The sequence below is a fragment of the Mobula hypostoma genome, chromosome 3 (assembly GCF_963921235.1).
Source record: "Mobula hypostoma chromosome 3, sMobHyp1.1, whole genome shotgun sequence".
NCBI lineage: Eukaryota > Metazoa > Chordata > Chondrichthyes > Myliobatiformes > Myliobatidae > Mobula > Mobula hypostoma.
Window position 1 is genome coordinate 194583728 of NC_086099.1, and position 26001 is coordinate 194609728.

The following is a 26001-nucleotide window of genomic DNA, read 5'->3' on the forward strand; positions in this document are numbered from 1 at the left end:
CTGGAATGGAGGGGTTTAGTTACATGGAGAGATTGATAGGTTGGTTTTGTTCTTATTGGTGCACAGAAGGCTGATAGATGACCTTAAGGAGGTTTATAAGATGATGGCGGATATAGATAGCATAGATAATTAGACTCTCTTTTACTCCAAGGTAGGGAGTCCAAAACTAGAGGGCAGAGGTCTGAGGAGATAGGGGAGAAATTAAAAGGCGATTCAAGATTTTTCTCATCAGAGGATGGTATTTAGAGGGACCAAGCTGCCAAAGGTGGTGGTAGAGACAGGTACAATTACAACTTTTAAAAAAACATTTAGACAGGTACTTGAAAAATAGAGGGATATGCCCTCATGCAGGAAAATTGTATTAACATAAATGGGCATCATGATCAGTCTGAGGTGGATTGAAGAGTTCTGTGCTGTATGATAAAATATTGCCCTTTATATTAAAAATTTAATTGCACCAATGAAAACAAAAAGAGCCTAAAAGCCACAAGATGACATTCAAATCCTCTTCAAAATATACTGGCGCAAAATATATGATGAGTGAAATCGATCCAGTGGTTATTCTGTGGAAGAATTTAACTACCGAGACTCAGTTTTGTACTGATGTTGACTTTATATCAAATTTTCCACAGCACACTACATAAAAACTAGACACTAACTCTTAGCACTATTTATAACTCTTACAAACTTTTTGAACTGCTATTACAAATACTATAATCCATTTTAATTACCTTTCAAAATGTTACTAATTATCAATTAACGAACAAAAATTGAAATTTAATACCTAATTTTTCACGTGGTCTAGAAAGAGGAAGAGAGGGAAATCCATCAGCCTATTTTTAAATCACAAGGCACCACCAACAATCTACGAATAAGAGCGTCTTACTTAAAAATTGAGCGATTTTTTGTTCTCTTTTTGCCTTTGACGAATCTACTCCATTCCGACCTGCTACACTGCCTAGTCCCATCGACTCGTACCTGTGCCACCATATCTTTCCCACCCATGTACCTATCTAATATTTATTTTAAATTTTGAAATCAAACCTGCATCCACCAGTTCCGTTGGCAGTTTGATCCACACTCTCACCACCCTCTAAGTGAAGAACTCCCTCTCCCTCATGTTCCCCTTAAATATTTCATCTTTCACCCTTAACCCATGACTTCTAATCTCACCCAACCTCAGCTGAAAAAGCCTGCTCGCATTTACTCTGTCTATCCCCCTCGTAATTTTGTATACCACTATCGAATCTCCCCTCACTCTCCTTTGCTCTAGGGAATAAATATAGAAAACCTACAGCACATTACAGGCCCTTCGGGCCACAAAGCTGTGCCAAGCATGTCCTTACCTTAGAACTTCCTCGGCTTACCCATAGCCCTCTATTTTTCTAGTAATAAAGTTCTAATCTATTCAGCCTTTCCCTGTAACTCAGGCCCTCAAGTCCTGGCAACAATCTTGTAAATTTTCTCTGCACTCTTTCAATCTTATTGATACCTTTCCTGTCAGTAGGTGACCAGAGCTGCACACAATACTCCAAGTTCTTATTGTAATTTATAGTATATTTTATACTTCTACTGTACTGCTGCTGCAAAACAACAAATTTCATGACATATGTCAGTGATAATAAACCTAATTCTGATTCTGATTCATCAATCTGTGGTTGGTACTGACAAACGAATAAAATGGTGTTGTTTTCAGTTGAACTTCACTAACTTATTTTAATAAATCCTACGAAAACTTTTACATTGGTAAGTAGCATATTCAATCTAACTTTCCATGTGAAAATAAATAATTTTGTGTTAAGAAATCCCTCTGTAATATTGGCCCAATTCTTTACTTAGCATTAGTATAGCCTGACCTACAAGGGCATGTGCTATAGCTGTCTGTATTCCTTTGATTGTATTCTTACTTTCCAATTTCATTACTTTAGTTTCATGTTCCGATACTCTTCTTAACTCTTCCCATTATCATGAGAGGGTGAACCATGACTTCACCTTTTCACTGATACACCCTTTGTTCTATCCATAGCAATCCTACCTTCTCTGCAAATTAAAACCGATTTGTTCAATGTAAATTTATTATCAAAGTACATACACGTCACAATATACAACCTCGAAATTCATTTACTTGTGAGCGTACTCAATAAATCTATAGAATAGCCATAACAGAATCAATGAAAAACCACCCAGAGTGTTCAACCAGAATGCAAAATAAATTATTAACAATAATAATAATAATAAATAAGCAACAAATATCGATAGCATGAGATGAAAAGACCTTGAAATTGAGTCCATTGGTTGTTTTCCAGTTCTGAAGAGGTCTTTGACCCGAAACATTAACCTCATATCTCTTTCCAGAGATGCTGCCTTATTGGCTGAGTTGCTGTTTTCTTTATCTTAGATTTCCAGTATTTGCTAAGTTTGTTTTGTAAAGCTTTCCAACTAGATGAAGTTGATTAATAAGGCTCTCCTTAAGCAAAGTACAGAATGGCTACTTTTATCACTGAAGCTAATCTTAAAGCTAGTTTTCTTAATGAAGGCCAGTTGCAGTTAAAGAACCCAATTTCAATCCTTTAAATACTTCACTAACTTTGTGTTTGCAGAAGGAAACTTCAGTCAAAAACTACATTTGAAATAAGGCTACAAAAATATAGCATGGCATCGTGGCTCACGTCCTATGTAAGCAGGATTCCTCATCAGCAGCAAGGAACAAGTTTTACTTTCCTTTTAAAATGTGGCTATTAAGGTGCCTATTCTGTGTACTGTATGTAAGATCTTATGCCAAAATATCATATGCAGACATTCATAATTAATATCTGCAATCTAAGAAAACAACGTATAGATCCAAAATTTCTTCCGTATTTTATTAATAAAGCTGATAGCAGCAATTCCACTTCTTCTCATGGATTAAAGGTTTGGATTATTGCAGCAGCTTTGGAAGACTTGCAGGCCAGCCACTTGGAACACTAATGTTATTTCTAAAACTACTGCTAGGACTGGCAGAAAAAATAAAGCTGAATAATGATTATTTGGGCCCTCTTCTGCACAAAATAAATAATTTCCAAAATTTACTTGATTTCCAATGTACATCACAAACACCTAAACTTTAGCTCAAAATTTATTAAACTATGGTTTTGAAAACATGGATAATTAGGATAATTTTGAATATAGTGTTAGCAGTAGGTTTTCTACAATCAGTGATGCACCCCAAGTCCACTGAGCCCCACAGGGTTTTTAACCAAAGAAGACCTTTGTAGGATAAATAGAATGCCTTTCCTCTGTGACGTTTGGAATTCTTTATATAATCTTGACGATGTATACCTTAACTGATTACCAAGAAAAGCTACTAGCATCCAGAACAGTACCTTATTTTTATACTACAACAAATTAATCAGATGTCTATGAACAATTGTATTAGATGTATTGTGGATTTTAAATATATCAAAAGAGGCTCAAATATTTGTAGCAAAACAATCAAACTTTATTGCCCAGAGACAGGAGATTACAGTTCTATAGGAGTATATTCTATATATTTTCTGAGTATACCTGCAGGAAAGAGAATCTCAGGGTTGTATGTGGTGAGATACATGTACTCTAACAAAACTTATTTTGAATTTTGAGATTGCAGATGCTGGAATCTGGAGCACAAATCTGGAGGAACTCAGTGTATCTGTAGAGGGAAATGGATAATTTATATTCCGATTTGAAACCCTTCAACTAGACTTTATTATCTTGCTTATGATTTCCTTACTAAGAGTAATGTCCTTACAATTCCACTCATCCACTGGTCCTTTTCAAGTCAGAACAGATCCAAATGAATTATAATTTGCCATCATCATTGAGCTAACCACACTCCTTTCAACATAACATTCAGCATCAAACGTCAGCTCAAAATCATCACGATTCAAAATTGCAAGGCCATGGATGATGAGAGGAAGTTAGATGAACACTATCATGTGTACCAAACAGAACAAAATGTATTCACAAAAAAATTGCCAGCTAAGACAATCTTTAAAGACATAACTGACTACCAAAGCTGTTCAGTACTTCGAATAACCCCAAGTTAAAAAAAAATTATATATATTAAAAATCAAAAATTGCAAAATAAAAGAATACATTACATTTTGGTTAATTGGGACACAATGGGACCAATACATTTTGGTCCAATTAAGCAGCTGCCTCAATTATCCAAAGTTCATGGAAACTGTTAAAAAGGGATAAACACAAAAATTAATTTTACCTGAGTACCAAATTATGTTTTTAAACAAAATACTGAACAAATTAGAACACTACCGGTATACTGCAGTATTATAAAGCTGTGTATTAGTTCCTAACAGTAATCAATGGAAGAATTGCACGCTGCTGTGTTCTTTTGATTGACTGTAAATGAAAATTAACACAGACACCTAGTGCAGATAATGGACTGCCTTCATACAATGCTTTTGACAATTGTATGATGTTGATACCCTCAAATTCTTTGTAGTTCCTAACTTGCTGAAGAAGTGAAATCGTTTCAATTTCTCTCCCGGCCATTTTTCGCTTCTTGCAAGCCTGAATGCTTGAAACCATAGTGAACAGAATAGTTCCGTATCGACTTACTGCTTATTTCTCGCCAACTATCAGTGACTAAAATCATTGCTTTTTGAACACAAACATATGCAAATGATGCTATTTAAAAACTGTTCACTCTAAGCACGGTGTAGTGTCTAACGGCTACACAAGTGCACGTGACTAATGCTAGTTAGAAACTGTTTTTAACAGTCTCCTGTTCCAACTAAATAGTAGCATAGTGTCCCAAAAAAATGAAAGGTATCCCGGCCATTTTCTCAATTAATTTTTGTTCTTTAGAGTTGTCTGAAATAAATGACTGCGCCAATTAACCAATGGCCCTGATTAACCAGAATCCACTGTATTTAAAATACAAACAAAATCAATTAAAACAATAAATTACCTCATTTTTACTTAGAACCCTTACAGCCATTCCTCTGTATTCAACTGTCTGAGCCTGGCACAAGTTCAGCAGACAGCTTATTCACACTTTGACCCTGACCTCGTCTTGGTCCAATCTTGGAGTGTGGTTCGGACAGCACTGACTAAAACAGTCAACAATTGAGGCCATCTGAAATTGCTACCAAGTTGCACATTTAGGCCGATAAGCAACACACACAAAATTCTGCAGGAACTCAGCAGGTCAGGCAGCTTTTGTGGAAATGAATAAACAGTCCACATCTTGGGCTGAGACACTTCATCAAGACTGGAAAGGAAGAGAGAAGATGCCAGGTGGGGGAGAACCATTGACATGTTGGGCTCATTAAGCAGTTGCCTGATGCAACCATTAATTCTATTCCGTTTGGGTAGCCTCCAATCTGACAGCATGAACACTGATTTCCATGACATCTAGTAATTTCTCTCTTCTCCCCTATTCCCCATTCTGGCTCCCCTCTTACCCCATCTCTTCTCCTCACCTGCCTATCACCTCCCTCTGGTGTCTCCTTTCCTTTCTCTCGTGGACCAGATTTCTCCTTCTTCAGCCCTCTACCTTTTCCACCCATCACCTCCATACTTCTCACTCATCTTCCCTCACCCACCCACCTCTTTTCCCTCCCACCTGGCTTCACCTATCAGCTGCCACCTTGTACTCCTTCCCCTTCCCCCTCCTCTTATTTTGGCTTCTTCCACTTCCTTACCAGTCCTGATGAAGGATTTCAGCCCAAAAGGTTGACTCCTTTATTACCCTTCATAGATGCTGCCTGATCTGCTAGGTTTCTCCAGCATTTTGTGTGTGTAACTATCATTATCTATTTGGGCCACAGTTTTATGCTGAAATCAAATATCCAGATTTATGGACATGGCAGACTTTGATAAAAGCAGTCAAGCTTTTGGTTTAAGGTTCCACCATTTAGATGTGGGAATTTTGACACACTTTGGTAGCAACAAGTGATACCATGTGTTTCGAAGGAAGCAACATTCACAGGCAAGCAAATCGGCTGCTAATTTGATTTTATATATACATACAGTATATATTATTTTAACATTACATATAACATTGCCCTTACAGCTAACAAATAGCTGAAACCAATATTGGTACATTTCCATGTTGAATTGGTATGCTCCAGATAGACAAAAAATTATACTGAATCTGTTCAAATAATTGAAACAACGAAGCAATAAACCTAATACAGGATTGTGGTCAACTATGAAATGAACAGTACAGTTGAAATTTTTGTTTGCTCTTCTCTGGTGATCAAGGTCCAGTTAACAGATTTATTCATTTTCATACATTTCCAGTGATTAGGGGATGCAATAGATCAGGCCTGGAAATAGCAAGGCAACTTCTCTAGGCAACCAGTCACAACCTTCTCACAGCCACACTCACGTCCCCATCTACATCAACGGAGCTTAGTGGAGCGTGTATCAAGCTTCAAATTCCTTGGTGTCCACATTTCTGAGGATCTCACCTGGTTCCTGAACTCCTCCATCCTGATCAAAAAGGCACAACAGCGCCTTTATTTCCTGCGGAGCATCAAGAAAGCTCACCTCTGTCCCAGGACACTGACGGACTTTTACCGCTGTACCATTGAGAGCATACTCACCAACTGCATCTCAGTGTGGTATGGCAATTGTCCCATATCGGACCGCAAAGCACTCCAGCATGTTGTGAAAACTGTCCAGTGGATTATCGGCACCCAATTGCCCCCCACTGAGAACATCTACCATAAACGCTGCCTGGGCAGGGCGAAAAGCATTATCAAGGATGCATCTCACCCTAACTATGGACTTTTTACTCTCCTCCCATCCAGTAGGCACAACAGGAGCCTCCGCTCCCGCACCAGCAGGCACAGGAAGAGCTTCTTTCCTGAGGTTGTGACCCTGCTGAACCTCACATCACAGCGCTAAGCAGTATTGCACCCATACTGTACTGTCTCAGTACTTTTATATTTGTGTGCTGTAGCACTTACTTTTTATTTGCAGTTATTTTGTAAATAACACTATTCTTTGCATTTCTGGTCAGATGCTAACTGCATTTCATTGGCTTTTTATCTGTACTCGGCACAATGACAATAAAGTTGAATCTAATCTAATCTAAATAGTCTTTATCATCAGTAGCAAAGTAGGTTTTCTATTAATTGAAGCTACCAAAGATGGCTACCAAGCGCAACATTCTCAAGATGGGTCACAAAGTAATTCCTTTACATCATCTTCTTATTTTAGATGTGGTTCTGCTACTCTTGGAACCTGTTAGCTACATTTTGGTAGTGCATTTTCCAAGAAGCCGTAAGCAAAAGTGTGGCATGGGAGCCAGAAAGCCTGGAGATGGGGCCTGAGCCCATGATCGACTTCACCTAGAATCATAGAACCATAGAACATTACAGCACAGAAACAGGCCTATTGGCCCTTCTTGGCTGTGCCAAACCATTTTTCTGCCTAGTCCCACTGACCTGCACACGGACCATATCCCTCCATGCACTTCTCATCCATGTACCTGTCCAAGTTTTTCTTAAATGTTAAAAGTGAGCCCGCATTTACCACTTCATCTGGCAGCTCATTCCACACTCCCACCACTCTCTGTGTGAAGAAGCCTTCCCTAATGTTCCCTTAAACTTTTCGCCCTTCACCCTTAACCCATGTCCTCTGGTTTTTTTTCTCCCCTAGCCTCAGTGGAAAAAGCCTGCTTGCATTCACTCTATCTATACCCATCATAATTTTATATACCTCAATCAAATCTCCCCTCATTCTTCTACACTCCAGGGAATAAAGTCCTAACTTATTCAACCTTTCTCTGTATCTCAGTTTCTCGAGTCCCAGCAACATCCTTGTAAACCTTCTTTGCACTCTTTCAACCTTATTAATATCCTTCCCGTAATTTGGTGACCAAAACTGTACACAATACTCCAAATTCGGCTTCACCAATGCCTTATACAACCTCACCATAACATTCCAACTCTTATACTCAATACTTTGATTTATAAAGGCCAATGTACCAAAAGCTCTCTTTACGACCCTATCTACCTGTGACGCCACTTTTAGGGAATTTTGTTTCTGTATTCCCAGATCCCTCAGTTCTACTGCGCCCCTCAGTGCCCTACCATGTACTTTGGTTTGTCCTTCCAAAGAGCAATACCTCACACTTGTCTGTATTAAACTCTATCTGCCATTTTACAGCCCATTTTTTCAGCTGGTCCAAATCCCTCTGCAAGCTTTGAAATCTTTCCTCACTGTCCACTACACCTCCAATCTTTGCATCATCAACAAATTTGCTGATCAAAGTCACTTTTCGCCCATTAATGCACCGAGGAAGAGTGCATCGACGCAAGTACAGAAGGTGAGTGGGTGTTCAGCGCCATCTACCAGCCTCTCGCTCACTGCTGCAGGAGGAATGTGGTGGTCTCTCGCTCACTGCTCCCGAGGGAAAGTCCTTGCGTTCGAGTGATCTCTCTCTCTCTCTCCACCCCACCACCCCAATGCTGTTTGAGGATGGTGCAGGAGAAAGGTTTAATTGACCTGGTTTGTAGACTGGATGTTATGATTTGTTCTATTTTCTGTTCACTCCTTTTTCTGTTGCTATTTCTGTGCTATTTTTGAATGGGGTGGCCTGCAGATAATGAACACTGAGCTGAACCAAAAATATGCCTTTTGATTTTATGTTTTATTTTCTGTGTTTTCATTTGAATTTTTAAAAATTTGTTGTCATTTGTGCAATTTTTTGAGAGTGGGGGAGGGGTTTGATGGCTTTACTTTGAACAGGTTCTATCGTTCTTTGTTTTGTGGCTGTTTGGAGAAATCTCAGAGTTGTGTACTGCTTACATTCTTTGATAATAAATGTACTTTGACTCCTTTAAAAAGTATAGGTGCTGGAAATTGGAATCAAAAGTTGAATGTGCCATGAATGCTTGGCAGATTAGGTAACCCATGCAAAGAGGGAAACAAAGTGAAGAATCTTCATCAAAACTGGAGAAGTTAAATCTTCTCTACAATTTTCCATTTATGATGAAGAGTCATTGATCGAAAACATCGTTTCTCTTTCTACCGTCATTGACTGATTAGCCGAGCATTTCTATTATTTTTGTTACTTCCATAAAGATTAGAATGGTGGAAATAAAAGAGGGTAATCAGAGGGCAGTAGTTATTGGAAGTCAGAGAAATCAATGTACATGCCTTCACGTTGGAGATTATCCTTAACTTGAAAGTAGAGGAGGCTGATAACAGACATGTTGGTGTGGATGGGAAGTGGAATTAAAATAGTTGACCACCAGGAGATTCTGGCTGTTACGGCAGACATTGCAATACCCCAATTTGCATTGGGTCTCACTGATGTAGAGGAGGCAATGCTGCGAATGCTTGGTGCAATAAACAACACCAATTCATTCACATGTTAAATACTAAGGAATACTTCGGGGTTGGCCCCTCATACTTCTCCTCTGATCCCTCCTCCATTTAGCTCCCACTGGCCCCATTACCCCCTCCCCCCCCCGCTGGTTCCCATCACCTTCTTTATTCCATGGTCCACTGAATTCTCCTGACTCTCCTGTCAGATTCCACCTTCTTCAGCCCTTTCTCACTTCCACCTATCACCTTCCAGCTTCTTGTATCACTCTTCTTCTCCCCACCTGCCTATCAACCTATCTCACCTAAGTCCATCTATCACCAACCAACACATGGTCCACCTCTTTTCCCAGCTTTTATACTATCTCCCTCTTTCTTTCAAGTGCTGATGCAGGGTATCAACCCGAAATGCCAACTGTCTATTTCCCTCCATAGTTGCTACTTGACTCAAAGGTCCTCCGATATTTCTCAAAGGTCCAGATTTCCAGCATTTGTAGTCTTTCATATCTCTATTTTTATTTGGTTCTCATTTTAACAACAATATATAATCACAAACAAGAGAAAATCTGCAGATGCTGGAAATCCAAGCCACACACACAAAATGCTGGAGAACTCAGCAGGTCTGGCGGCATTTATGGACAAAAATAGTTGTTGTTTCGGGCTGAGACACTTTGGCAGGACAGGAGAAAGAAAGTTGAGGAGTAGATTTAAAATGTTGTGGTGGGGGGAGAGAAGGGAGAGAGAAAGACGAGGTGATAGAAGAAACTGGGGGGGGGAGATGGATGAAGTAAAGAGCTGGGAAATTGATCGATGAAAGAGATACAGGGCTGGAGAAGGGTGAGTCCAACAGAGGAGAACAAAAGGCCATGGAAAAAATGGGGAGCAGCACCAGAGGGAGGCGATGGGCAGGCAAGGAGATAAGGTGAGAGAGAAAAAGGGATGGGGAATGGTAAAGGAGAGGGCAGTGGGACCATGATGGGAAGTTGAAGAGATCAATGTTCATGTCATCAGGTTGGAGGCTACACAGATGAAATAGAAGGTGGTGTTCCTCCAACCAATAGACATTTACAATCAAAGTTTTATTTTTAGCTGTTTTTCTGAAATAAAACTGAATCACAATATGCATAACCCAATAAATATATGATTGCAGTGCTTAAGTGCACACAATTTTTAAACTATCTAAACCAAATTACGACTTGTATTATTCTTAAAACAGGTTATTCCTCTTTGGAGGATTACACAATCATCGCTGACTCAAACTTGAACTTGTTCATACCCGAAATCAATAAATAACAACCTGAAGCACTGAGTACAGGAATTAGGACATTATGTTATAGAGACTGCACTTGGAGTATTGTGTGCAATTCTGGTCACCATGCTCTAGGAAGGATATAATTGAGTTGGAGTGTGTGCAAAAAAAAAGATCTGCAAGTATGTTGCTTGTTTTGGTGAGATTGAATTATACAGACAGACTGGAGAGATTGCGATTGTTTACCTTGGAGCATAGGAGGCTGAGGGGATAGAGGTTTATAAAAATTATGAGGGCATAGAGCATAGATAGGAGAGATAGTCAGTCTCCTCCACAACCTCCCCAGCACCACCCCCAAAGGGGTACGGAATTCTAGAGCTACAGGCTTAAAGTGAAAGGGGAACACTGGGCAAATTTTTTCACACTGAAGTAGTGGGTATTTGGAATAAACGGCCAGAGAAAGTGGTAGCAGCCGATACAAATTCAACATGGATAGGAAAGACTTAGGCAGATATGGTGAAATGCAGACAAACTCAGTTGCTAAGTTGCGAAGAACAAGATGGGATGGTACAACTCTTGGATTCTATTAAATGTTCCTGATTTTTTTCTAAAAAGATTCAGGATTTGAGGCCATTTGGAATATCCAATTTTTCCTTTGGTACTAGAACAGATAGAACTAATTTACAGAAATAATCTGTCCCAACTACATTTCACAAAAGGGAAAAGTAAATTAACCCCATTTACTGTGCATATAGTAAGTAACCAAGAGGCAAGAGGATTCATTTCAAAATTCATTTATGATTCTGTTGTCAGTTCTCAAAACAAACCCATTTTCCTGCTTGTTTCCCTATGGACTCAGGCATGACTATTAACTATTTCCTGCAAATTCCCAACCTGCCACTTTCACTTCAGGTACCTTTTGGTAGCCATTAACCAAGTTCATCTTTGGGAAGTGGGAGGAAAATGGAGCACCTAGGGAAACTCACTCAGTCACAGGAAGAAAATGCAAATGCTCTGTCATATTGGAGATCAGTATTGAACCTAAATTACTAAAGCTGACAGCTGCACAATGCCTGGCCTGTAATAAAGGTAAATTAGTGTAGAATCAACAGGTTGAATTGTACAAAATGTTCAGAATGTTCCTAATGACTTAATGTTACTATTATCTGATTGGTTATAAACTTCATCTGGGTCCTGATGCTGCGTTTTTCTTTGTTGTGGTTAGGATACAGTTCTCTCTTTAAATCTTTTTATTGAGTAAGTATACAAAAAAGGTAAACCATATAAACATTAATACAATGTTAAAGTATAATAAAATTCCAAAAGATAACAATACCAAAAAGAAAATACTACAAACAATGTAATTTAAGCATAAGAAACCAAGATAACATAATAGTATACTAGATTTTATATATATCAATGGAAAAAAAGAAAAAAAAAACCCCAAAAAAAAAACCCACCGTGCAACTAACTAAAAGCAAAGCAAAGCAATGGGCTAACTTGAAACCAAACAGAGTTAAACTTAAAATCACGTCCTCAATCCCGACCTCCATTAAAACAGTGAAGAGAAAACAAGAAGGGTAAATATTACATTAAATGAAAATATCGAATAAAAGGTCCCCAAATCTGTTCAAATTTAAATGAAGAATCATAAAGGTTACTTCTAATTTTCTCCAGATTCAAACATAAAATCGTCTGAGAAAACCAAAAAAAGGTAGTTGGCGCATTAAGCTCTTTCCAATGTTGTAAAATACATCTTTTCGCCATTAAAGTAAGAAATGCAATCATTCTACGGGCTGAAGGGGAAAGATTACTAGAAATTTTAGGTAGTCCAAAGATAGCAGTAATAGGGTGAGGAGAGATATCTATATTTAATACCTTAGAAATAATATTGAAAATATCTCTCCAAAAAGTTTCCAAAGTAGGGCAAGACCAAAACATATGAGTTAAAGAGGCTATCTGCCCCGAACATCTATCACAGAAAGGATTAATATGCGAGTAAAAACGCGCTAACTTATCTTTGGACATATGTGCTCTATGAACCACTTTAAATTGAATTAGGGAATGTTTAGCACAAATAGAGGAAGTATTAACTAATTGTAAAATCTGCCCCCAATCATCCACAGAAATGGTAAGCCCCAATTCCTGTTCCCAATCTACCCTAATCTTATCAAATGGAGCTTTCCTAAGTTTCATAATAATATTATAAATCATAGCCGATGCACCTTTCTGACATGGATTAAGGTTAATTATCGAATCTAAAATATATATAGGAGGAAGCATTGGAAAGGAAGTAAGTATAGTACTTAGGAAATTTCTAACTTGTAAATATCTAAAAAAATGTATTCTTGATAAGTTATATTTGTTAGATAATTGTTCAAAAGACATAAGGGAACCATCTAAAAATAAATCCAAAAACCGTAAAATACCCTTAGTCTTCCAAGTTTGAAAAGCGCGATCCGTAAAAGAGGGAGGAAAAAATATGTTACCTAAAATAGGAATCGCTAACCCGAATTGATTAAGATCAAAAAATTTTCTGAATTGAAACCAAATGCGCAAAGCATATTTAACTATCGGGTTAGAGACCTGCTTAAGACGTTTCGAATCAAAAGGAAGAGAGGAACCTAAAATAGAACCAAGTGTATAACCCTGAACAGATTGTAATTCCAATGCTACCCATTTAGGAATAAATAGTATGTCCCGATCAAGTAACCAAAATTTCATATGTCGAATATTAATAGCCCAATAATAAAATCTAAAGTTAGGTAATGCTAAACCTCCATCTCTCTTAGCTTTCTGTAAATGTATTTTACCCAGTCTCGGATTCTTGTTCTGCCAAATAAATGAAGAAATTTTAGAGTCAACTTTATCAAAAAAAGATTTAGGAACGAAAATTGGTAATGCCTGAAACACATATAAAAATTTTGGCAAAAAAAACATCTTAACTGCATTAATACGACCAATCAAAGTTAAATATAAGGGAAACCATTTAGACGAAAGTTGAGTAATATGGTCTATTAATGGTAAAAAGTTAGTCTTAAATAAATCTTTATGTTTACAAGTAATTTTAATCCCAAGATATGAAAAGTAATTATTAATCAATTTAAATGGAAATTTATAATATAAGGGAAGATGTTTATTAATCGGAAAAAGTTCACTCTTACTAAGATTTAATTTATAACCTGAGAAAAGACCAAATTGTGCTAATAACTCTAAAACAGCAGGAATGGATCTCTCAGGATTAGAAATATATAAAAGTAAATCATCAGCATAGAGTGATAATTTATGGGACTTTAATCCCCGAGTTATCCCAGTAATATTTAAAGATTCTCGAATAGCAATTGCAAGAGGTTCTAATGCAATATCAAATAATAGGGGACTAAGAGGACAGCCTTGTCGAGTACCACGAAAGAGAGGAAAAAAAGGTGAGTTTAAGGAGTTAGTACGAACCGAGGCTACAGGGGAGTAATATAACAGTTTAATCCAGGATATAAATTTCAAGCTAAAATTAAACATTTCAAGCACCTTAAATAAATAAGGCCATTCTACTCTATCAAAAGCTTTCTCGGCATCTAAAGAAATAACACACTCAGGAACATTTTGTGAGGGAGTATAAACGATATTTAACAATGTACGAATATTATAAAAAGAGTAACGACCTTTAATAAAACCCGTTTGGTCTTCCGAAATAATAGAAGGAAGTACTTTTTCTAGTCTATTTGCTAATAACTTAGAAAAAACTTTAGAATCAACATTTAATAAAGATATTGGTCTATAAGATGCACATTGAGCAGGGTCTTTATCCTTCTTTAGTATTAAAGAAATTGATGCTCTATTAAAAGATTCCGGAAGTTTACCAAGTTTCAAAGAAGCCTCAAAAACCTTATAGAGCCAAGGAATCAATAAAGAAGCAAAACATTTATAAAATTCAACGGTAAACCCATCAGGGCCAGGAGCTTTCCCCAGATTCATAGAAAAAATAACATTCTTAATCTCATCCATTGTAATGGAAGTATCTAATAAAGAAGACATATCCTGTGAAATCAGAGGGAAGTCTAACTTATCTAAAAAATCATTCATATATTTAGAATCTCGAGGAGACTCTGATTGGTATAAAGAAGAATAAAAATCACAAAAGGTTTGATTAATCCCCACATGATCCAATATCAATCGATCATTTTGGTTATAAATCTGATTGATTTGAGATTTAACATAATTAGATTTCAATTGATTAGCCAGCAGCTTGCCAATTTTATCACTGTGAACATAAAAATCACTTCTTGTTTTCTTTAATTGGTTTACAATCGAGGACGAGAGTAGTAAACTGTGTTCCATTTGAAGTTCAGTTCTTTGTTTGTATAGCTCCTCAGAAGGAGCCATAACATATTTCTTATCAATTTCTTTAATCTTGTCCACAATTACCATCTCCTCCTGCTTCTGTTTCTTCCTCAAAGCAACGGAATACGAAATAATCTGACCCCGAATATAGGCTTTAAAAGTGTCCCAAAGAGTGTTAACCGAAATATCTTCTGTATAGTTAATTGTAAAAAAAAGCTCAATCTGTTCATTCATAAAATTAACAAAGTCCGAGTCCTGAAGCAACAGCGAATTAAAACGCCATTGTCTATTGTTTGGTATATTGGCCATAATTTTAATAGAAAGCTTAAGTGGAGCATGATCCGAAATGGTTATAGAATCATAATCACATTTAATCACTGAAGAAATGAGACGAGAATCAATGAAAAAATAATCAATTCTTGAATAGGAATGATGAACATGTGAAAAGAAGGAAAAATCTTTTTCCTGAGGATGCAGAAAACGCCAAATGTCCGTCGACCCAGAATCAGAAAGGAAAAAATTAATCAAATTTGCAGATTTATTAGGTAAAGTCCGTAAAGGAGCCGAACGGTCCAAAGCTGGAGATAAACAGGTATTAAGATCTCCGCCCCAAATCAATGAAAACTCGTTCAAATTCGGAAACTGATCAAACAATGATTTATAAAATTCCGGACAATCCATATTAGGAGCATAAACATTAACCAAAACTACTTTTTTATTAAATAATAAACCACTAACCAATAAAAATCTACCATTCGGATCAGAGATAATATCCTGTTGTATAAAAGTAACTGAGGAGTCTATAAAGATAGAGACGCCTCGAATCTTAGCATTGGAGTTCGAATGAAATTGTTGTCCCTTCCAAAATTTGAAAAAACGTAGTCTGTCCCCCCTCCGTACATGGGTCTCTTGTAAAAATAAAATTTGTGCTTTAAGTCTCCGGAACACTTTAAAAACTTTTTTCCTTTTAATAGGATGATTAAGACCATTAGTATTCCAGGAGACAAAATTAATAATAGACTCCATAAATCCTAAAGTCAACCCATAACAAAGAGGATTGACAATAGGCGCGACCCACAGACCCGGAGAGGAAACAGAACATACAAAAGATACCGGGGAAAAGGACGTAACCAATACTTCAATAATGTATATAGCCCAAAGAGAAACAAACTAAAACGTGAAGCCCCTCCCACCGCCCCCCACCCCAGGACCCCAAGGCGAAATCTAAAGCAGACCCGCCAGAAAGAAGCAAGCGCTAAAACTACCCCCATGACTTCCGGTATACGCTCCCTAAAAAAAAGGTATAAATATGAAAAGGATCAGCTAATTGTAAAACAGTAAAAAAAATAAATAAAAAAAAAGTTAGCTCAATTAAAATACACACAGAACAGAACAAAAGCCGGAAAGTATATATTAAAAAAAACCACAATAAACCTCAAACTCATGAATAGACACAGCAACAAAAAAAATAGGATTATTAACATAAAATGATTATAAAAAGCAAAACAGAATAAAATTTAAAAAAAACTACAAAATTTAAGGCCGCACAGGAAATACGTAAGATGACAAAAGGGAAGTAACCACCCAGAATCCCCTGGGAAAAGAAAGAAATGACGCAGTTAAAAAGAAAGTTTAGCAGCCATATTAAGAAATCGAAAGTAAACTTTTCTGCCCAAATAGGGCACAGAAAAGTTAAAACCAACCAATTCACAGCCTCCGATCAACGGAGAAAATTAAAAAAAGGCAATTAAGATGTTGAAGATGAAAGTTGATCCAGATAGCTCTGGGCATCCGATGGAGAATCAAAAAAACGAAGAGCTCCATCTAACATGCGAATCCTTAGACGTGCAGGGTACAGCAGCGCTGGTCTTAAATCCATCTTATAGAATTCCGACATCACGGATCTGTAACGGACCCGTTGGTCCCAGATTGGTTTACTGAAATCTTCCACGAATCGGAACTTAAGATCCGAAAAATCAATGAAACCTTTAGATCGAGCGAATCGAAACAGTCTCTCCTTATCTTGAAAGTAATGAAAACGTAAGATAACATGCCTAGGTCTATCTGACCTAGACGAGTATGATGGGATTCTGTGAACACGATCCAGTAGCGGTGGTTGGTCAGGAAATACAGTAGGGAATGCATCTTTTAAAAGTTGGGAGAAATATTTCATAGGGTTGTTAGCTTCCACGGCTTCCCTGACGCCAATCATTCGTAAATTCTGCCGTCGCATTCTAGATTCCAAGTCAGAGTTTTTAAAAGTCAAAAAGTCAAGTTTCTTCTTCATTACATTAATTGTTTCTTCGACTTTCCCCATCTTAAGCTCACTTTGTTGCGCGGATTTTTGAAGACCAGATATAGCCGACTGATGTTCCGCAATACATGTTTGCATCTTATCAATTAAATCGGCAATTTTCTGGAACTTAGTTGAGATTTCCGTATGAATCAGGTCTTTAACAAAGCCCATAATTTCTGTACGAATCATCTCCCTAACAGAGGTTGAAATTTCCCTCTGAATTAACTCCGATATAGCTTCCAAAGTCACCGGTGATTCAGTCGGAGGGAGATCCGTAGCTTTCGGTTTAACCGGAGGTTTACCATCCTTGCCGTCTTTCCCGTTCTTAGACATAGCAGATCTAAGTTCCATCCAATTGTCAGAGAATTCAGTTTAATTCAAAGTATTGTAAAAATTGATGCCTTAATAGTTAATTAAAGTATAGCTGACCATAGAGAGAAAAAACTCAGAGGTAATGGAGCGAGTCAAGAACGCGACTTCACTCCATGAGCGCTACCGGAAGTCTCCGTTAGGATACAGTTCTGATATCTGCACTGTCTGTAAATTAACATTTTGTACCTCTGATCTATTTGTCTAACGGGCTGGAATTCATCAAATTTGGTAGCTTTGTAATTCTGCATGAGCAACACTAATCCACTTGAGGTCATGCCAATATCCAGGGTAATTTTTTTTTCAAGTTGCTTGTTGATATTATTAAGATATTCTTTCATTTGTCATTATTTGAATTATCTATTCAAACAATACCAAATGAGAGAATATCTTAATCACCAAATCAGAATCTTGACATCTTGGCCAAAATTCATTAGACTAGAAATAAAAACAGAAATTCCTGAAAATACAGACAGCATAATGCCTGCAGCAATGAGTGTTTCCAGCAATTTCTGCTTATATTAGAGATTTTCAACTGTAGATTTTTGATTTTCATGTAAACTGTAGATTTTTTCATGATTTATTAAAATATTTAATTTTAATTAAATATTTAGTAGATTACAAATGTTAAAAAGATCCATGCAAAATCATATCAAACATTAGTAGTTATGCTGATTTCTCCTTCTGGTTTAAAAAAAATTACTCTTCCCCTCCCCTCTTCTATTCCCCACTCTGGCCTTTTACCTCTTCTCGCCTGCTTATCACTTCTCCCTGGGAACCCTCCTCCTTTCCTTTCTCCTGTGGTCCACTCTCTCCTATCAGATTCCTTCCTCTCCAGCCCTTTATCTTTCTTACCCACCTGGCTTCACCTATCACCTTCTAGCGATCCTCCTTCCCTCCCCCCCCACCTTTCTATTCTGGTGTCTTACCCCCTTTTTTCCAATCCTGAAGAAGGGTTGGGGCCCAAAGCATCGACTGTTTATTCATTTCCAAATATGCTGCCGGACCCGATGAGTTCCTCTCACATTTTGTGTGTTGCTTTGGATTTCCAGCATCTGCAGACTTTCTCGTGTTTATATAAGCTTGAGAGTTGTTTCATGGGGGTGTTAAATGAATGAAAATGCCCCAGATGGTTAAATACAATAAACCCCACGTCTACAGAAACTTCACATTTTCAACAAAATAGCAAATTGAATTTACTGGATTAGAAAACTTGTATAACTGAAGATGCAGTGCACTTGTACTACCTGTAGAGGGCTCTGATTCTCTTTGTAAATACTGTAAGTACATTAGTACTGGCTGAGTCAGCATACAGAAATGTAGATCCCTTGATTTTGTACTGCAGTAGGAAAGAAACAATCACAACTTGTCACAATATATAATCCTATTACCTCCCTGATAATGATCTAGTATAAAAAGTTTACTTTCCCATTGTAGTGAATGAGTCTACTGAAGAACATCACCATGCAATATTAATTGGAATGTAGTAATAGAGATCTCTCTTCATCATGCTGGATTTTCTGTATCCTCCACAATGTGCAATATGTGGTTCTTACAGTAAAATTAAGAATCTTGTGTGTTTACTGAACTATGAGATTGTGTTCTGGACATCCCGCCCTGTGACCCAATCCCACTGCCATTTATTTTTATAGACACAGATTCCTGACTACCTTATTGGGAGACTACAATCAGTGTGGATCAGTAATGACACCTCCTCGCTGGCAATCAACCCAGGCGCACCTTGAAGATGCATGCCTCGCCCTCTGCTCCATTCTCTCTGCACTCATGACATTTGACGTTATGGTCCTCTTGGAGGGTGCTTTGTTAAAGCCCACATTTTATGCTTTCTATTTCAAAGATATGCTTGTATATTTGACTGGTATAGATAGTACTTTAATTAGAAGTCACTTTGTCTTATTGCTATCAGCAGCAACAAGAATGAGGAGCACCAGTATCAGAAGAACCCATATGGTTAGACAATTACTAAGATCATACCCAAACCACGTCTTCAAGTCCATTTCTGTTGATCCCACTATCCCTCAACATTCTTCAATATTTCAATAAAGGTTAATTTATTGCCAAAGTATACAGCTCTGAAATTCTTCTTCTCCAGATAGCCATGAAACCAAGAAAGGAAAGGCAGTATAATCATGAACCCCCAAATTCCTCCTCCCTGCACAAAAAAATGAGAAAAAATGGAACAAGCACATCAACCTCCAAATTCCCCTCGTCCATACACACAAAAAAATGGAGAAAGAGCGGGAAAAAAAAACAGCATACAAAAAAAACCCGGGACTGAAAGGAAGTCCAGAGTCTGAGTCCACATCCAAAATGCAGAAAACCTGGGCAACATTCTCCCTCTCTGTCGCAGAGCGATCTCACCAGCGATAAAAAGACAGTCTCTCTCCTCTATGCAAAGCGATCTCACCAGTGATATTTAGGACAAAAATCAACCTTAGTCTTGAACATCCTGAACAACTTCCTGCCCATAATCTTCACACAGGCAGATTCCAAAGCTTCCTGCATCCTAAAATACAATCTCTTCTCTCGATCTATGGTTCTAAATACTTTCACCAGCGGAAGGCACCTGCCTGTATCTGTTCCATCAACCTGCTTCACAATCTTATATGTTTGAATGAGACACCACCACCTCCCGATTTTCCAAACTTCAGCTCAATATCCTCTCAAACATCACACCTTCATCCCAAGAATCTCACAGTCAACCTGCCCTCCACCACGTCCTAGGAAATAGAGACCCAACCAATGCAGTACTTTTAAGCGTAATCTCACTATTGCAAACCAGTTTTGTTTCCAAAACCTTCCTAATCACCTGCTGTACTACCTTTGATTAATAACACACTAAATGTACCAGAGCATCCATATTCTTTGATACAGCATTTATTAGTTCCTTACTATTTTAAAAACTTTTTCTTTCCTTCTTAAAGATCTTCACATTATATTCTTTCTGTAAACTTCTTGCTCACTCCCTTAGTCTGTCCATATCTGTCAATTATTTTGGGGATTTCCTCACAGCAGAGTTTCTCACCTTGGAAGAAAACCAAATTTAAAATGAAAAAAGGGAATTGGAAAATCTTTTCAAGAGCCCAGTGGGGGAAAAAAAACAGGGAAGTAGAAAGTAATTGGACAGCTCCATCAAGAGACAATGGGCCAAGGAGCAGAATGGTCTCCTTTATACACCAAAGGATAAGGCAAGTAAGGTATTTCAGCCCCTGAAATTTGTGCTGGCTCTATGGCAGATTTATCCAGCATCACATGCATTCACTCTCTCCCTGAAGTCCTCCAATTTTCTTTCATTCTTTCTTGTTAAATATTTATGCAGTACTTTCTGAATGCCACAATGAATCTTCTTTTTTACCTACTTTATCTCGTCTACACACTGACACGGCATTCATGATTTTAAGCACTCTGCATGGAAAGCTTTATCCCCATGCCACTTTTTTTTTTGGCCATTCAATTTCATTCAATGTTTGCCAATAGGACCAGTTTCTCCCTCCCTGACCTGACTAGACTCATGATTCAAATACCCTTGTCACAACCTATCAAACTTCTTTTCCCAAGGAGAGATTCTCCAATCTATCCATATAAATCTCTCAACTCTGGACTCAATTTAGTACACTGTCAACTGCCATCTGTCATACCAACCCTTTCTTAAGCTTGATTTTACTCTCCATTTGATCATCAGGGAGGTCTGACTGACTTGATCTATCTTTCTCTCTCATGGGAATGTACTTAAACAATTCCCGAACTCTCTCCTCTTTGAAAGTGTTTCCCCTATTTGCATTCCAATTTTGGATTCAAATTTAACCAAGTTCTCATCCCATTGAAAATGGCCCTCTTCCAAATGACTATTTTTACCATATGTTTTCCCTCCTAAAAAAATAGCTAATTTAAAGCAACACACACAAAATGCTGAAGGAACTCTTATGATGTTATGATCACAATTCCTTTTTTTTCCCCTGCTATTGATATTAGCTCCTACCTCATCCCCAGAATTAAGGCTTGCTTGGTATCTTCTCCGTGGTGTCAGAATTGCACTGGTCAAGAAACCGTACAGGTATAAATCAATGCTGAGGAAAGGATGAATACTAAGTGAATACTAATTCACATACCCCTATCAACTTGGTCAGGTAAGTCTCTTGGGGTAGTGAACTTTGGAATTGGAGAAACATCCTCAAGAACTGAAAAAAAAACATTCTTGCAAGAAATTGTATGGCTCTCAGTAGATCCCATTTTAAAGCAAACTACTATGCTGTTTAACCTTAAGAAGTAACAAGAGATCACCAGAGCGTGACTGCTAAATAAGAAGTTCTTCACCCACATTTGCAAAATATAGAATGCAGTTAAGGGAAGTAGTGTAAATATATTTAAGGGGAAACTAGACACCAAGAGAAAGGAAAAGATTTGCTGAAGTTAGAAGACAGCTGGGAGGAGGTTCACATGGTGCACAAACAACAGCTTGGACTGGATTCCTAGAAAGTTCAGTCCAGAAACATTAACTCTAACTGTAATAATGCAAAAAATATGGGTATCTTGAGATCACATCAAGATTTTAAAATAAAAAAATATCAAGATTACTTCTGACTTCAATCCATTCTCATCACCCCAACATTTATATTTCTCTGCAACACACATCAAAGTTGCTGGTGAACGCAGCAGGCCAAGCAGCATCTGTAGGAAGAGGTGCAGTCGACGTTTCAGGCCGAGACCCTTCGTCAGGACTTAACTGAAGGGTCTCGGCCTGAAACGTCAACTGCACCTCTTCCTACAGATGCTGCCTGGCCTGCTGCGTTCACCAGCAACTTTGATGTGTGTTGCTTGAATTTCCAGCATCTGCAGAATTCCTGTTGTTTGCATTTATATTTCTCTCTTTCCTTTGTTGTTGCAATAATCCTGTCTCTAATCAGACCAACATAAGTAAGATTAATCAAAAGGGTTTGGTCAGATATATACAGTATACATACTTAATGCTCAGATTTGTTAATTCTGCCATTTATCATTTGTATGACCCAAGTGTGCAACCATGAAACTACACCAGTGAGAAATGTAATGTTTCATCTTCGTAGTACATACACAGCTTCAAACAGCTTCTGCTTTAATTTTAGAATAGAACAATCAATTCACAATAATAAATCAATCACTTGTGATATGACTTTACTGATTACCGACAAGCAGCAATACAAATGTGAAGCAGCACTCAATACATGAAGCAATATTTTTGCTGTTTGCTTACTAGACCATTGAAAACGTCTAAGATAAACTTGTGATTCTAAATTGCAATAACAATACTAAAAGTTTACCAAGCCAGCATAATAATGACATTGCAGGGAACTACACTACCTTATAAAACATAGAGCAAATCAATTCAAATCATAGATTATGAATTATAGTGATAATTTGCACATTAGAATGAAAATCTTCAACCACACATAATTTTAGTTATAAACTCATATAGCACTGTTTAGTATTAATAAAAGCTGAGCATAATATATGAATGTCCACTGCTAACTCTTTGCAAAATCTTGCATGGCATAAATATTTTTATTCACCTTACACTTGCATAAATATCTCATAAAGACTCACCAAGCAGGCATCCTTTAGGGGTCTTATTAAGGCTTCGCATAATATCAACATGCAATATCCAGGCCATATTTATAATTCTTGTTATAGATTCCTTCATGATGTTTATCGGTGGGGTACAGTGGAGAAAATACCTGCAAAAATAGAAATCCATTTCAGTGATTTTTTTAATCTTAGTTGCAAGCAATACAAAGATGTCAATCATAAAGTTTCATACAAGGTGTAGGAATTACCTGCATTTATTAAGTGTCAAATGTATGTAGTAACACAAGTAGCTTAAGGGTTAGGGTTCTTAAATAATATCCAACAACTTCAGACTCTAGTCATTCATTAAGGCACTACAATACAAACAAAATTCCTTTAAAAGGAACTTTTTGCCCATGGAACATAATTCATTATTCCTTAATGATTACTCAAGCACATGGTTGGTGAATCCTGGGTGTTTAAGTAAGAAATAAATCATACAGTACTATTTAGGATTTGTTTCAAAAGGTCATTTGTTCACTGCAAAAATTCAAATGTCATTTAGATATTTCATATTCCTGAAGTCTGCCGATTGTATATGTATTTTGTTGATATAACTGTGGTCAGTCCGTCAGTAATCTATGCTATAATAGAGTGAAATAGTCTCAGAAAATGCTGGCAAAATGTAGTACATGAGGAAGCATCTGCAGAGAGAGGAAGAATTAACGTTTGAGATCAGTGGCCTGTTGTCAGAATCGGGCAAAGTGAAAAACGTGTGTTTTAAGTTGCAGAGAAGGTGAGGGATGAAGACACAAAATGAAACATGTACAAAAGGGCAGATACCAAGTTATAAAAATCACAATAGGCCTTATCACAATAGGTCTTAGCGCAATAGGGGGATGAATGACAGATAATAGAAGCTGATCTGTCCAAAGGATTGTAAACAGAAGAAATTGAGTGAAAGCAGTGGAGAGTAATGATACTATAAATCAAAAATAGAGGAAAATACTGGTACTACACAGATCAGATGGCATCTATGAACAGAGATAAAGCTGAGTAAACATTACAGATGTCCAGTTCTGATGCACACTGGAAAGGCCAGCTATCTGAAACAGTTGAATTCTGAATTGAGACGCTTAGAAGGAAGATGAAGTGCCATTTCGTGAGCTAAACTGTGATAGATATTTGCTTCTACCTCACGTTTGCTAAGCTTGCTTTCTAAATAGCAGCTGCCATTTGAAAGGTCACAAGCAGCAATAAGTAAACTTCCACGAACAGTTTATTTAACTTCATAGTCGTATATGGAAGTCAGTCTTCAGTTCTTAAAATGGGAATGAAAAGCACTATATATAGATCAGCTTTACAAATTCTTCTATATCTTGAGGATGCCCAGCCTGTAAAGAGTCAGTGCACCTGCCTTATTATTGCTCAAGAGTACAGTATAACACAATGGGTTGTTCCAAACAGGCACACTGACTTTTAAGTTGCTTAGTTCAAGGATACTTGTAGAACAGATGGATGGTACCTTTTAGCATATCAATAACTAACATGTTTATACTTTCAAATGTTTAAGTACTCAAAGAATTTAGTTTTACAGTATTAATGTGTTACGTAACCGGCAACAATGAGTATCAATCGAGGCAGGTTATATAAAAACTACCAAACATTTATTAAACACAGATAAACAATAAAAAAAACAAAAAAAATCTTAACTGCTATGTGGCCATTCAACAGATCGCCACTCGGTACTGATTCTTAAAGCGTTAAATGCGAAAACAGTTCTTAAAGTGGTAAAGTCAAATACAGTTCTTAAAATGGTAAATTCAAAAGTCCAACAGATTTATACATTCAATTGGGAGAGACTTCTCTGGAGAAGGATTTCTTCATAGACGCGACTTTCCTGCTAGTTCTGTCCAAAAGGATTCAAGATGAAGGAAATAAACGGCTTAAAACAACTGACCTTTCTTCTGGCGAGCAAATCCTGCATGAACTACCTTGCTCTTTTGGCAGGAGTTATCTTCGATGCAGGTCGCTACTTCTTCAACGAAGACTCAAGGTGGATCCTTTGTTAAACTGCTGAACGATACCAACTTCTCTTAATCCTTCAGGTCCTGTACTTCGTTAAAGTCTTCACTCTCTAATACTACTGAAAAGGTACATCAACAAATCTGGCAGAAATGGGTAAACTGCCAATCCAGCACTATTGTACCTTACAATAGAATGTAACACTCCGTTTTAAAAATGAAACTGCGTCATAAAACAAATATGCAACGGAACGGAGACACTGACGAACGTTCTGGCTGGAAAACTAACTGTGTTACCAGGGGTCTTCCCTTTTATACCCGTGGTGAACATGTCATCACGTGACCTCACATTGGCGGGAAAATTACATCAGTTGACCTCCAAAAGACCATTTCATCATTCTCACAAGAAAGTCACAAGATCTCCTTGAAGTATGTAACAAATGATAGCTAGCTAAGATCCATGTCCTGAAAATGCTATGAAACAATTTGTGTTGAAAGGACATCTGAGAAAATATCACATGCTTGTGAAGTCATTCAAGTGGCTGGAAAGAGCAGTTCAGGCTTAGTAGGAATGTGGTAAGGAACATCAAGAAACATGGAAGAACTAGAATATATTCCTCCAGCTTTGGTTTCTGTAATAGACAACCTGCTTGTCTGCATCTTTTGAGTTTATAGGAATGGTGGGTGTTTTAGAAACGGTTTGTAATTGGGAAATGTTTAAAGATCGAAATCCTCCGTGAGTTTTAAATGTGTTTTAAGAATGTGTGGATTTAAACATGTATCCCTGTAAATAAATGAACTTTATTAGCTGGAAGTATCTTCTCCTTTGTATGGGGGGTTGG

General features: G+C 37.5%; 1 protein-coding gene across 1 annotated transcript in view; it reads right to left on the reverse strand.

Moving 5' to 3' along the window:
* LOC134344473 (enhancer of polycomb homolog 1-like) overlaps positions 1-26001 on the reverse strand; it is a 213511-nt gene that overhangs the window by 131114 nt on the left and 56396 nt on the right. The window contains exon 2 of the mRNA XM_063044344.1: positions 23175-23305. Coding sequence (XP_062900414.1) covers positions 23175-23225 — 51 coding nt within the window. The 5' untranslated portion in view covers positions 23226-23305. The remainder of the gene's footprint in view (positions 1-23174; positions 23306-26001) is intronic.